The sequence below is a fragment of the Canis lupus genome, chromosome 15 (genome assembly GCF_003254725.2).
Source record: "Canis lupus dingo isolate Sandy chromosome 15, ASM325472v2, whole genome shotgun sequence".
Taxonomy (NCBI): domain Eukaryota; kingdom Metazoa; phylum Chordata; class Mammalia; order Carnivora; family Canidae; genus Canis; species Canis lupus.
This window is the reverse complement of record NC_064257.1, coordinates 17,321,725-17,335,914: the sequence shown is the minus strand read 5'-3', so window position 1 is coordinate 17,335,914 and position 14,190 is coordinate 17,321,725. Positions and strand designations below refer to the sequence as shown.

General features: G+C 38.2%; 1 protein-coding gene across 1 annotated transcript; it reads right to left on the bottom strand.

Annotated features, from left to right (window-relative positions):
- Positions 1-9,346: 9,346 nt before the first annotated feature.
- LOC112642240 (olfactory receptor 4S2-like) lies at positions 9,347-10,285 on the bottom strand. The gene is given in 1 exon segment (XM_049094053.1): positions 9,347-10,285. A coding segment is annotated over 1 exon segment (939 nt).
- Positions 10,286-14,190: the final 3,905 nt, after the last annotated feature.

Below are 14,190 nucleotides of genomic sequence, written 5' to 3'. Positions count from 1 at the left end.
GGAGATGGTCATAGTACCTACCTCATAGGTACTATTGTAGGGATTAATGAGCTAATACATGTAAAGCTCAGAAAAATACCTCATAGTTCATACTTAAGTTATTATTACTGTTGTCATTAAGATGATAATGATACTTATATTCCCTTTACAAAGAAGCAAGCTCAATAGAGAAACTATTACTCTTATATATGATGTCCAAAATATTTCCCTTTAATGTCTGTTTAGACTTCTCTTATGCCCACTCTATCTCCAGCTACTCATCTTGGATCCAGAAAACTAAATCTAAGAAATTACTTAGAGAAGAGGACCAGAGCATTTGACTTCTAAGTACTACTATCTCCTCCTGCCTTCCCAGACTACAATCCTATGTGACTGTTGATAAATCACTATTGGTGGACCACTAAGAGTCCAACTCTTGGTTCAGCTCAAGTCATGATCTCATAGCTCATGATCTCATGGGTCATGAGATCAAGCCTGGCTTTGGGCTCCCCACTCAGCGAGGAGTCTGCTTTTCTCTCTCCTGCTGCCCCTTCCCCTACTGTGAACACTCTGTCTCTGTCTACAAATAAACAAATATTTTTTAAAATCACTATTGTTAAATCATCCAGCTAGTCTGAGAAGGCCTTTTTTTCCCAAAATGTCTGAAATTTTGTATGAATAATTTCTAACAAACACCAGAGAAATCTGGGCTCTCATAGTAATACTCTGTTCACAACTCAAAAAAACAAACAAAACAAAACAAAAAAAAACTTGACGCATTGCCTTGTAGCTTTTCAGTTTATCTTTTAGCCAAAATATAACTGAAACTCTGAGCCCCGTGAAGACATGAAGCATGTCTCACTTAGATATCTATCTAGTGCCTAAGATAACTTCTGGCACATTATGGTCTTTAATATGTGTTTGTTGGATGGATGGATTTGTAAGTGAACAAACTAGTTGATGACATTATAGGAAAAAATTATCAAATACTTCTAAGATTGTTTTATTATTACATTTAGTGTTTCCTGAGCCTGCTTCATGATTCCTGATTTGTTTCCTGCAGTCGTCTTTTTAAGATGACTATTTTATCTATATTAATTTCAAATAAGAGTCTCTGCTTTTAAGTTTTTTCCTTATTCACTTCCAGAGCTGTTGCTGCTATGAACTCCAGTCCGTTCAAAATGAAACATGACAAGTCCTATCTCCCCCTTCTTCTTCACAGTGGTCATCTTGAGGAACCATATGCACTCCTGACTGACTTCACTTCAGGAGTGACAGGATTCAGGGGGGCCCGGGTGGCTCAGCAGTTGGTGCCACCTTCAGCCCAGGGCCTGATCCCTGGAGACCCAGAATGGAGTCCCGATTGGGCTCCCTGCTTGGAGCCTGCTTCTCCCTCTGCCTCTCTCTCTCTGTGTCTCTCTTATAAATAAATAAATAAATAAATAAATAAATAAATAAATAAATAAATAAAATCTTTTAAAAAAAAAAGGAGTGACAAGATTCAAAATTTTGAAAGATTATTTTAATGATTTGGCACTCTCTGAAGACCCATAAATTAGAAGAACCTTCTCTGATTGAAACTGTTTAAGAATGGTTCATTCTGTAAATATGAGATGACCCAGTTATCTTCTCAATGCCCTGTTCAGCCTTGGGCTCAAAAATGCCTTACCTATTTGTACACTATGGCTAAGGTCTGCTCTATATGATTATGATCATCATGTTTCCCTTATACCTTTCCTTACCAGAAGCCTCTACTTCTTAACACTATTCTTTGAGTATTTTACAGAGTTATTCCCATTTTTACGTCTACCACATTGTCTCAAAAAATAGTTTATGTAAATAATAGAATGCCATTCTTCCACCTACCAGTTGCTGGTGAGAGTTCTGGTATAGTCAGGAACTATAGAGGGGATAGAGGTGCCTCTTTCCCCATCTACAACAGAAAGCTTTGTCTTCTAATTCTGGTATATATCAGTTCCTTCCTTGATGTAACAATGAGCTAACTAGCATCATGGGTTATGACTAAGAATTCCAATTCTCTGGAGTCCATGGCCAGCCAGCTAGGAATCAAAACACTGAGGGAATAATTTAAAAGTTGATGTGTGCATCACCCAAAGAAATGCACCTGAATTTCCCATAACAAATAAGGAAAATGGCTCATTTACCTAGATTAGAAGTAGAAAATGTTATGGTGTATGGTATGCTCTCTAGACTATGATGAGTATTTCCAATTGTGCTGTCTCAAAGGACTATGTCATTTAGAGATGTTGCATCCTTGGAAAAATGGAGATCTATCAAAATCTAATATTACATGAATTGCTTAAACTCTACTGATGTTTGCAATAAAGACCTTAAGTAATAACTCCTTAATATTTCTGACTTTTTTCAGTGTCCTCTACATGTGCTTAATGATTACCTACTATATGTCACACACCCTACACACTGTAGTAGGCACCAGGCATATAATGATGAATAAGAGAGAAACTATCCTTATTTTCCTAAATCAACTGTCCCATCTATGAATCACAAATACTTGTCAATACCTTTCACTTAGAAATGTTCTCTGACAAAGAACCTAAGAGTCTATCTCAATGGTATTTCATCAGCCTGGTCTTCATTTCACATATTTTTGACATTTTTCCTCCTAAAGTTATCTTTATATTATACACTCTGTGAAGAGCAGATAACAGAATTACCTTTAGTAAAGTTGCAGATACAAAATTAATACACAGGGGATGTATGTGTGGCTCAGTGAGTGGTTGAGTGTCTGCCTTTGGTTCAGGGTGCAATCCTCAGGTCCGGGATGGAGTCCTGCATCAGGTTCCTGTGGAGAGCCTACTCTCTCTGCCTATGTTTCTGCCTCTCTCTCTCTCTTTCTCTTTTTCTCTTTCTCTGTCTTTCATGAATAAATAAATAAAATCTTTTAAAAATTAATACACAGAAATTGGTTGCACTTATATACACTAATAACAAATAGAAAGAGAAATTAAGAAAATATCCCATTTGCAATTACATCAAAAAGAATAAAACACCTAGAAATGAACTTAACCAAAGGGGTGAAAGAACTATACTCTGAAAACTATAAAATACTGATGAAAGAAATTTATGACAATGGAAAACAAATGGAAAACTATTCTATACCCATGGGTTGGAAGAACTAATGTGGAAAAGGCCATACTACCCAAAAGACATCTGCAGATGCAATGCTATCAAAATGCCAACAGCATTTTTCACAGAACTAGAACAAAAAAATCCTAAAATGTGTATGGAACCAAAAAAAGGACCCAAAATAGCCAAAGCAATATTAAGAAAAAAGAATAAAGATAGAGGAATCATACAATCCTAGATTCAAAGATATACTAAAGTGGTAGTAATCAAAACATTTGCTGGCACAAAAACAGGTACATAAATAAATGAAACAGGATAGAGAGCCCAGAAATAAACACATGCTTATATGGTCAACTAATCTATGACAAAGGAGGCAAGAATATACAATGGGAAAAAGACTGCCTATTCAATAAATGGTGCTCAGAAGACTGGACAGCTCCTTGGAAAAGAATGAAACTGGACCACTTTCTTATACTATATATAAAATGAACTATTGGGACTTCATCAAGATAAGAAGCTTTTGCACAGCAAAGGATACAGTCAACAAAACTCAAAGACAACCTACAGAATGGGAGAGGATATTTGCAAATGACATATCAGATAAAGGGCTAGTTTCCAAGATCTATAAAGAACTTCTTAAACTCAACACCAAAGAAACAAACAATCCAATCATGAAATGGGCAAAAGACATGAACAGAAATCTCACAGAGGAAGACATAGACATGGCCAAAATGCATATGAGAAAATGCTCTGCATCACTTGCCATCAGGGAAATACAAATCAAAACCACAATGAGATGCCACCTCACACCAGTGAGAATGGGGAAAATTAACAAGGCAGGACACAACAAATGTTGGAGAGGATGCGGAGAAAAGGGAACCCTCTTACACTGTTGGTGGGAATGTGAACTGGTGCAGCCACTCTGGAAAACTGTGTGGAGGTTCCTCAAACAGTTAAAAATAGACCTGCCCTACGACCCAGCAATTGCACTGCTGGGGATTTTCCCCAAAGATACAGATGCAATGAAACGCCAGGACACCTGTACCACGATGTTTCTAGCAGCAATGTCCACAATAGCCAAACTGTGGAAGGAGCCTCAGTGTCCACCGAAAGACGAATGGATAAAGACGATGTGGTGTATGTATACGATGGAATATTCCTCGGCCATTAGAAATGACCAATACCCACCATTTGCCTCGACGTGGATGGAACCGAAGGGTATTATGCTGAGTGAAATAAGTCAATCGGAGAAGGACAAACATTATATGTTCTCATTCATTTGGGGAATATAAATATAGTGAAGGGGAATATAAGGGAAGGGAGAAGAAATGTATGGGAAATATAAGAAAGGGAGACAGAACATAAAGACTCCTAACTTTGGGAAATGAAGTAGGGGTGGTGTAAGGGGAGGAGGGCGGGGGGTGGGGGTGAATGGGTGACGGTCACTGAGGGGGGCACTTGACAGGATGAGCACTGGGTGTTATTCTGTATGTTGGCAAGTTGAAAACCAATAAAAAATAAGTTTATTATAAAAAATAAAATAAAGTAAAAGGAAAAAATAAATAAATAAAAATAAAAATGGGCAAAAGGATCTGAATAGATATTTTTCTATTCAGAAGACAGCTGGCCAACAGATGCATGAAGAGATACTCAAAATTACCAATCATCAGAGAAATGCAAATCAAAATGACAATGAAATATCACCTTACACCTGTCCGAATGTCTAGAATCAAAAAGATAAGAAATAAAAAGTATTGATGAAGATATGAAGAAAAAGGAAATCTTGTGCTGTTGATGGGGATGTTGATGGGAGTGTAAATTGGTAAGCCACTATGTAATACAGCATGGAGGTTTCTCAGAAAATTAAAAGTCGAAATACCATATGATCCAGTAATTCTGCTACTGGCTATCTACCCAAAGAAAATGAAACTACTAATTCAAAAAGATATATGCACCCTTAAGTTTTTTACAGTATTATTTCCAATAGCTAAGATATGGAAGCAACCCAAGTGTCCACTGATAGATGACTGGATTAAAAAAGATGTGGTATATATCTACAATAGAATACTACTCAGCCATAAAAATAATGAGATCTTGCTCTTTGCAACAACATGGATGGACCTGGAGGGTATTATGCTGAGCGGAATAAGTCAGAGAAAGACAAATGCCACATGATTTTACCCACATGTGGAATCTAAAACACATGAATAAATAAAAAGCAGAAACAGACCCATAAATACAGGGGGAAAAGTGACTGTTGCCTGAAGGGAGGAAGTTGGGGGTTTGACAAGATGGATTAAAGAGATTGGGAGACATAGGCTTCCAGTTATGGAATGAATAAGTCACAGGGATAAAAGATAAAGCATAGGGAATATCGTCAATGGCATTGTAATCATGTTGTAAGATGACAGCTGATAGCTGCACTAGTGGTAAGAGTTGCATAATGTATAGACTTATGAAATCTCTATGGTGTACACCTGAAACAAGTGTAACATGTGTCAATTGCATATCAATTAAAAAAAGATAGGGAAATGGAGGAAACTTAAATGCATATCACTAAGGAAAAGAAGCCCATCTGAAAGGGCTACATACTATATGATTCCAACTATATAACATTCAGGAAAAGGCATTGAAAAGATCAGTGGTTGCTAGGGCTTGGGGTGAGGGAGGTGGTGGAGATAGGGAAGGATGAAAAGGCAGAGCACAGAGAATTTTTGGTGCAGGGAAACTACTCTGTATAATAATATAATGATGGATACATGTCATACATATGTCCAAACCTACAAAATATACAACACCAAGAGTAAACCATAAAGTAAATTATGTATGCCGGCTGATTATAGGGTGTCCTAACAGCTATATCACTCTGCTGGGGGACGCTGATGAGGGAAGCTATGATTGTGTGGGGGAAGGCAGTGTATAGGAAATCCTTGTACTTTTCCTTTAATTTTCTGTGAATCTAAGACTGCTTTAAGAAAATTAAGTCTTAATTTAAAAAAATAAGGAAAAAGAAAAATCTATCCTCCTTTTGTTTCCTCTCTCTACTCTCTCCTCCAGTCCCTTCAGACATAATGGTGATAACAGCTCTACTGCTTCTAACCTCTGGTTATAGTACTGCCCCATGTGACTCCTCCATATCTACAGTTTTACAGGGTCCCTCTGTGAATTTCCCTTTGTGAATTATCGTATTTTGTGTGTGTCATCAGTTTTCTGTTAGCGTCCTAAATGATACAATTTTCTATAAATGTATCCTTAAGCCCATCAACTTGTCCATTCTATGCCCTTATAACTAAGATGCTCCATTTTCATCTTAGATAATATAAACTCCCCCTCTTCTCTCTGTTTTCTGAAGTCTCCCTTTCCAGGGCTTCTACCCTCTGCTTTCATCCATTTCTATTGCGCCTATGCCTGCTGTTTAGCTCTCATCTGAAAGTGCTTTAGGCCACACCTACACTGAATTCTTCACCCTCTTTTCCCCTTTTTTGTTTTTGCTGGAACACATTCTCCCATACTTTCAAAGAAAGCGTCCTTATAAATTTTATAAATCTTGGCATGACTGAAAAGATCTTATTCTGCTTTCATACCTGATTGATGGTTTTGTTCTGTACAGTGTTCTAGGCTGAAAACCGGTTTCAGGCACCTTTCTACCATGTGGAATGGTCCAGTGTTGTTATTGAATTCTCTAATGACTTTTGGATTTTGTATACTTTCTGTGGCCTATATTTTCTGTCTCTCTCAATTACTTTAAAATCTTCTCAATCTCTAGGGTAATAAAATTGCACAATAATGTGCCTTACTTACTGTTTTCTCATCACTAGAATGGGTACTTAGTACACGTTTTGTATCTGGAGACTTAAACCTTCCTATGAGCTTCCCTTTCATTGTTCTTTTAAATTCTCCCCTCTGGAAAAAAAATTCTCCCATCTGTCTTCTCTGTTCTCCTGGAACAAATATGAGTTGAATGTTTTAACTCTTGACTTGATTTTTCATATTTTTTTCTATTTTTAATTTCTTCATTTTAAAAAAAATTCTGCTTTCCTGAAGATTTTTGACTCTTTCAACCCTCTATTGATTTGTCTTGATTTTATTCATTATTCTTTCTTTTATTTAGTTCCCCAAAATATTTTTTTTATTTTTCTGAAAATATCATGTTCTCATCTCAGGATTGCCCTCTATTGATTTGACTTAATTTTATTTATTACTCTTTTTATTTAGTTTCCAAAAACGCTTTTTATTGGTTTTTTAAGTATCATGTTTTCATTTCAGGATTGCAAATATTCTCTCTGGTCAATACGGAGATATCAGTGGTTTTCAAAGTGAATTTTTTTCTGCTTTATCTAGGATTCCACCAAATCCCCTTTGGCCTTCCTAAAGTCTCACTTTTTATTTTAACTGCCTTATGTGTATTAAAGAGTTTGGCACCAAATCTTGCCCAAAAGATCTGGATCGATAGACCAGGGCTTACTAATCAGTAGGCTTCTGGTCAGGGTTCTTGCAGAGAGGCAGCCTTTCTATTTGTGATCTCCAAAGGCAGAACATGAAAGACTTTTCTCTAACATAATTTAATTTCTTAATGCAAAGATGTCAATATTTTCTTTGTGAAGAGTATGCCTGTGTGAGCACCTGGGAGTGATGGGAGATTAGAGAAGATGGGAGACTGAACAATTCCTTCCTCTTCATCTTCCTATTACTAGTTCTAAACCCCACCATCTTCCTTATGTGGTGTCCTGGCATCTCAAACACGTCAAGGATTCTGGGAGATAAATCTGTCTATTTCTCTTCAGAATCTACTCTAGTATTAGCTTTTTCTAGTAGACAAATCAGTGACTACACCTTTGCCTTCTCTTTTCCAAATACTTGTTGGAATCCTTTGTCTGTAGAATCTAACTTCTGTCCTCTTGTCTTTGTTACTGTGAATCTAAACTTGTCTCCCTGTTTTTGTTGTTGTTGTCTTATTTAGACCTTAGGAGGAAAAGGGAAAACCGATTTAGCCCACAATTTGAAATATAAAGTCAGCGTATTTTTTTCCAGATAAGTATTTTTAAAGGATAGAATGATTCTTTTTTACAGAGGAAAGGGAGTATGAAAAATAAAAGGAAATGCAACAACATGCCAGGAGTCATCATGTATAGAAGGCCTGAATGCAGAGAAACCATTTTAAACAGTTTTCAAAAGTCTCCCTCAGCAGCTACTGTCTACATTATAGTATCCACTCCCAGTGAAAAAGAGAGACTGGTAAATGTAATATTTCCGTGGGGTCACCATGAATAATGTCACATCTCTGCTAGTAAGAAAAAAAGGAAGGATGGACACTGGGGTAAGAACAAGCAGACTGTCACAAGTATCCATTGTGCATCCAGCTATGTGCCACATACAGGGAGTGGAAAGGAGGTAAAACGCATTATTTATATCCTTAATAAGTTGTAGAAATGACATAAAATCCACTAAGGTAACGAAAACCAGAAAAAAAATAAGTGATACTATTTTATAAACTGTATGGAAGTGTGCTTAAGGCATACAGAAAATGTTGGATGAAAATAATCAGGGCAGAATTCTTGAAAGATATGAGTCATGAAACAAGATCTATAAAGTTCCTTGAGGGCACCTAGCTGGCTGTCAGTGGAGCACGCAACTCTTAATCTCAGAGTTGTGAGACCGAGCCCCACAGAGGGTGTAGAGACTGCTTAAAAATAAAACCTTGGGGTGCTTAGTGATTGTCAAACTCCTGGTTTCAGCTTGGGTATGATTGTAGGGTCATGCAATCAAGCGCACATCATGTTCTATGCTCAGCAGGGATCCTACTTGCAGATTCTCTCCTTCTGCCCATTTTCCATGTACACACACTCACTTGCTCTCTCTCTCCAAAATAAGTGAAATAAAACTTTTAAAAAAATCTTAAAAAGTAAGTAATAAGTAAAAATTTCCTTGGAATAACACAGCATTTTCTGAAGTACACTGCCCAGCTATTTATTCCCTTCTACCCAGCTATCACTGATTTTTAAGTGAAATAGACAGATTTCTCAGAGATATCTTTCTCTCATAACCTCATTCTAAATCATTCATTATAGCTTAAGAAAGCATAATTTGAATTGAAGGGATCTAAAAGAGTTAATGAGTTGACATGTTTACTCTCCTAAAGTGAGACAAGATAGACTTGACATTATGGAAAGGTCTAAGTTTAGTCCACCTCATAAGAGAAAAAGAAAATAGACTCAAATTATTTTATTAGATAATTCTCAGATTTTACAATTCTGATGACCTATCCCTTTTACTTTTCCTTCAAGGAGACCATGTTATTCCATATGCGTTTCATGGCATTCTTTACATCCTCATTCCTCAGAGTGTAGATGAGCGGGTTCAGCATTGGGGTGATGGTAGTATAGAACACAGACACAGCCTTATCCAGGGGGAAAGTAGTGGATGGACGGAGGTAAATAAAGATACAAGGGACAAAGAAGAACGTTACTACAGTGAAATGAGACCCACAGGTAGAAAGAGCCTTGCGCCGGCTCTCTGAAGACCTCTTGCGAAGACTAAAGAGAATGACAGTGTAGGAGGCCAGAAGAATGAGGAAGCACCCTAAAGAGATGAGACCACTGTTGGCAATCACCAACATATTTACCAGGGTTGTATCAGCACAGGCAAGCTTTAGGACTGGGTGGACATCACAGAAGTAGTGGTCAATGACCTGATTATGGCAGAAAGGCAGCTGAAAGGTCAGGAGGGTCTGAACAAAGGAATGACCCAGCGCTCCCAGCCAGGACAGTGATGCCAGCATGATACAAGCATTGGCACTCATGATGGTCGTATAACGGAGAGGCTGGCAGATGGCAGCATAACGGTCAAAAGCCATAACAGTCAAGACAAAAATCTCAGCACAACCAAAAAAGTGGAAGGTAAACATCTGAGTTACACAGCCCCAGTAGGAAATGGTCTTTTTCTCAGAAACAAAGTCTGCAATCATCTTGGGTGCTGTGGCTGAGGAATAGGCAATGTCCACAAAGGACAGGTTACTGAGGAAGAAATACATGGGTGTGTGGAGCCGGGGATCAGAGAAGACCGTAAGTAGAATGAGCAGGTTTCCCACCATGATCACGATGTAGAAGAAGAGGAACAAGGCAAAGAACATCAGCTGCATTCCAGGATCCTGGGAGAGGCCTAGGAATATAAACTCAGTGACATTGTTAGCCACTTCCATGGGGACCCAGGTGATACTGGTTGGATGGCTCTGGTTCTCTGCAAGAATAAATAAATATCGTAAGCCACTGTAAGCACGGTGGGCAGGAGCAGTCTCATGGAAATACTTAAGGGATGCTAAATATAGTAGAGGAAGCTTTTTGCATCTCTTGTACACAGTTAATGGATGTTTTTCTCACCATTAATTATCTTACCACATCATTGACTCACATTGGATTTTCTGTTACACTTTAACTATCATTCTTTTCTCAAGGGTTAAATGTGGGTAAGAATAGTACACACCATTTAAGTGGTATAAGGATCACCTGTGAAGCACTATGCACATGTCACACTATAAGTGAATATATCATTATCATCACCCATCTTCATGACTGGAGAACATGCTGAATGGAAGAAGGGAGAAGTCTGGGAAGGAGTCATCCTAGGACACCAAAATCCTTGCTATGTTCATCTCCTAATTTCCATGTATATGTATTTCCATGTGCTTCATGTTTAGAAAAAGTCTTTTGCACTATTGGTGGGAATGTGAACTGGTGCAGCCACTCTCAAAAATTGTGTGGAGGTTCCTCAAGGAGTTAAAAAAGAACTGTCCTATGACCCAGCAATTGCACTGCTAGGGATTTACCCCAAAGATACAGATGCAGTGAAACGCTGGGACACGTGCATCCCGATGCAATGTCCACAATAGCCACACTGTGGAAGGAGCCTCGGTGTCCATCAACAGATGATGGATAGAGAAGATGTGGTCTATGTATACAGTGGAATATTCCTCAGCCATTAGAAACGACTAATACCCACCATTAGCTTCAACGTGGATGGAACTGGAGGGTATTATCCTGAGTGAAGTAAGTCAATCAGAGAAGGACAATCATTATATGGTCTCATTCATTTGGGGGAATATACAAAATAGTTAAAGGGAATAAAGGGGAAAGGTGAGAAAATGAGTGAAAATATCGGTGAGGGCGACAGACCATGAGAGACTCCTAACTCTGGGAAATGAACAAGGGGTAGTGGAAAGGGAGGTGGGGGGGGTTGGGGTGACTGCGTGACGGGTACTGAGGGGGCACTTGACAGGAGGAGCACTGGGTTGCTATATGTTGGAAAATTCAAATGCAATAATTTTTTTTAAAAAAAAGTATCGAGTGCTGACACCCACATTCTCAAATATGTTCTTGGGCTAGAGTAGTACCAGAAGATAGTCCAGATTTTTGAAAGGCTCACTTTAGGGGTTCCGGCAAGGATACCCAAAGATATTTGGGCAGCTGCTATATTCTTCCTGAATAGTAACAATCTCAACTTTATCTGGGGTCTCCTCGGGAGCCTTTAAAATTAATCCAAGTCTAAGACCCAAGATCTTCTACTATCTTCTCTGGGAGAAAGAGCACAGGACTTAAAGATAGAACAATAAGCCTGACTCAACAGCTCTGACTCTTACAGGCTGTGTCATCCTAACACAAGTTTCCTCACTTCTGTTAACTTCAGAGTCCTCCCCTGGGAAAGAATAATGCCCCCATGTAAGGATCAAATTAATTAATGGACATAAAAGCAACAAGTTACCAGTCAATCTAAGTCATAATCATTTCAGTGAAAGAACTTCAGAAACATCACTATCAAACGTCTGAACACTGTGGGCCAGGGCCTGTATGGGATGGATCATTTCCACAGGTCTGTCCAGGTTCTTTAGGTCAAATTCGGTCTCTCGGATAACACCAAAGAACATATACTAGTGATACTGGTGTTAAAGAAATAAGATTGCTCCCTTATTTGACTCCTTAAGCCCCACTAAATTATTTCAAATAAAACAAATATCAAGACTGAAGCTCCCTGAAATCCTCAGGGAAACAGATTCAGTCTTAATTTCCTCTGTGAGCAACATGCAAGGAGAGGAGAGCAAATACTCTGGATCTCTTTCCTAACAGGAAGTTCCATCCCACAGAAAACTCTTTGTGCCATAGCATCCTTGACGTCAATATTCCTCACAGAGACATTATGACACGTGTACACGTTTTCATGTCTCTGGTTACTTGACATCATTTTATTACCTGTCAACCCTTTGAACTTTTACTTATAGAAACACTTAAAGTCCCAATTTATCCTGTTCCTCTGATTGTCCACAACTGAGGAAATAACTTGCTATTTATGGAACTGAGAGATAAGGAATAATACATTGAGTAGGTAAAGTCTTGAAAAATTCTGCACATGTATAGATGTAACACAACACAGACTATTTAAGGTACCATCTCTATCATCTTCTACATTTCACACAGCACCAATATTTATTTATCCTTTCAACTGATAAAAATTTGTAGAGCACATTCTCCGCATCTGGTATCGTGCTGTGAACATAAAAAGGTAGATCAAACCCAATACCTGACGTAAAAACATTTATTTAGAGAAATACCTTGAAGAGACGTTCTCAAATCCTCTTTAGACTGGGCCATAACTTATACAAAATCCTACACTTATATAAATGAAAATTCCTTCGTGATCACCTGACTTCCTTCCACTCACCTAACCATGGTGAAAGTAGTGCACAGAGGAAACTGAATTACCTAGGCTGCACTGTTCGTGTAAAGCTAGAACTAAATTCCAATGGAAATAATAGTGATACACACTTTAAACTACAGTAAACTATTTCTTAAATTACTTATAATTATTAGAACAGATGTTGTTATGTGGATGAAGACTTTAAACATTCCATTTTTATCCTTGAATATGATTTGAATCAATGAAAGTTGCCCTCACCTGTCTCCCTGGTTGTTAATTGATCATTATAGATGGGAAACTTACTCTGGCCATCTTCTGGAGTGTGGTCCCACGACATGGATTTGGGCAACTGGAGATCTTCCTGGATCAATAAAGCTTTCTGAGATGAAACTGGGATCTCTAGTTATATATTCACGCTAAAAGACCAAAATCTGTATAGTGATGCTTCTCTTATGTGTGTGTCGCATTTCACAGAAGGATTACACCTGGAGCCTGAGAAGGGGTCCTACATTATTTGTTCTCTCTCTCAATCTCTCTCTCTCTCTCTCTCTCTCAGATTCTATGATCTTATAGCTATGCCTCGGCTTCTGATCTGGATTGTAAGGCTCTATTTCTATATCCCTGATGCAAGAGTAACTGTCAGCAATGTGTATGCATCATCCCAGCCCGAGGGAATGGCTAGCCAGGTAGCGATCTGGAGAGGATTGTGAAACAAAGAAAGTGCAAGTGTAATTCCCACTAGGTAACCCCTTTTAAAACTTTATTGAAGGCTACTTGGTAAATTACTAGTTAAAAATATGCAGGCCATTTTTAGAGCTTTACATTATTTACTCAAAGTTGGTATAAAGGAAGGTAGTTGATGCTCAGTATCACTATATTGGACCACTAGCCCAAGTATACTAAGTTTATAAAACTATTAATCTGTTTTCCTTTAAAATTTCATTTTTAATTTGCAGAAGCTCAAGTATACAAGCAAAATATTTAGTTTAGTGGCACAGTAAACATCCTGCTTCAGTCCTATTATGGCACAAACGAGTTTTAAGGGAATTAGGTGTTGAAGCTTGACAGGAGGACACCTGTGTGGCTCAGCGGTTGAGCGTCTGCCTTCAGCTCAAGGCATGATCCCAGGATCTGGGGTCGAGTCCCACATCAGATTCCTTGTGGGGAGCCAGCTTATCACTCTCCTATGTCTCTATGTCTCTTACAAATAAATAATAAAATATTTTTTTAAAAAAAGAGGGCTTGAATTGGTGAATATGCCTTTGCGATGCATTATAACATTTGTTACTAAATTACAGGATGAACTTTCAGGTCATGCCTAAAGTTCTCTGTGTTTGAGTGGCACAAACACAACAACAATAAATGCTCAAATACGATTCATCCCATTTAGGCAAAAAGGATTATCATGTTGCATCACAG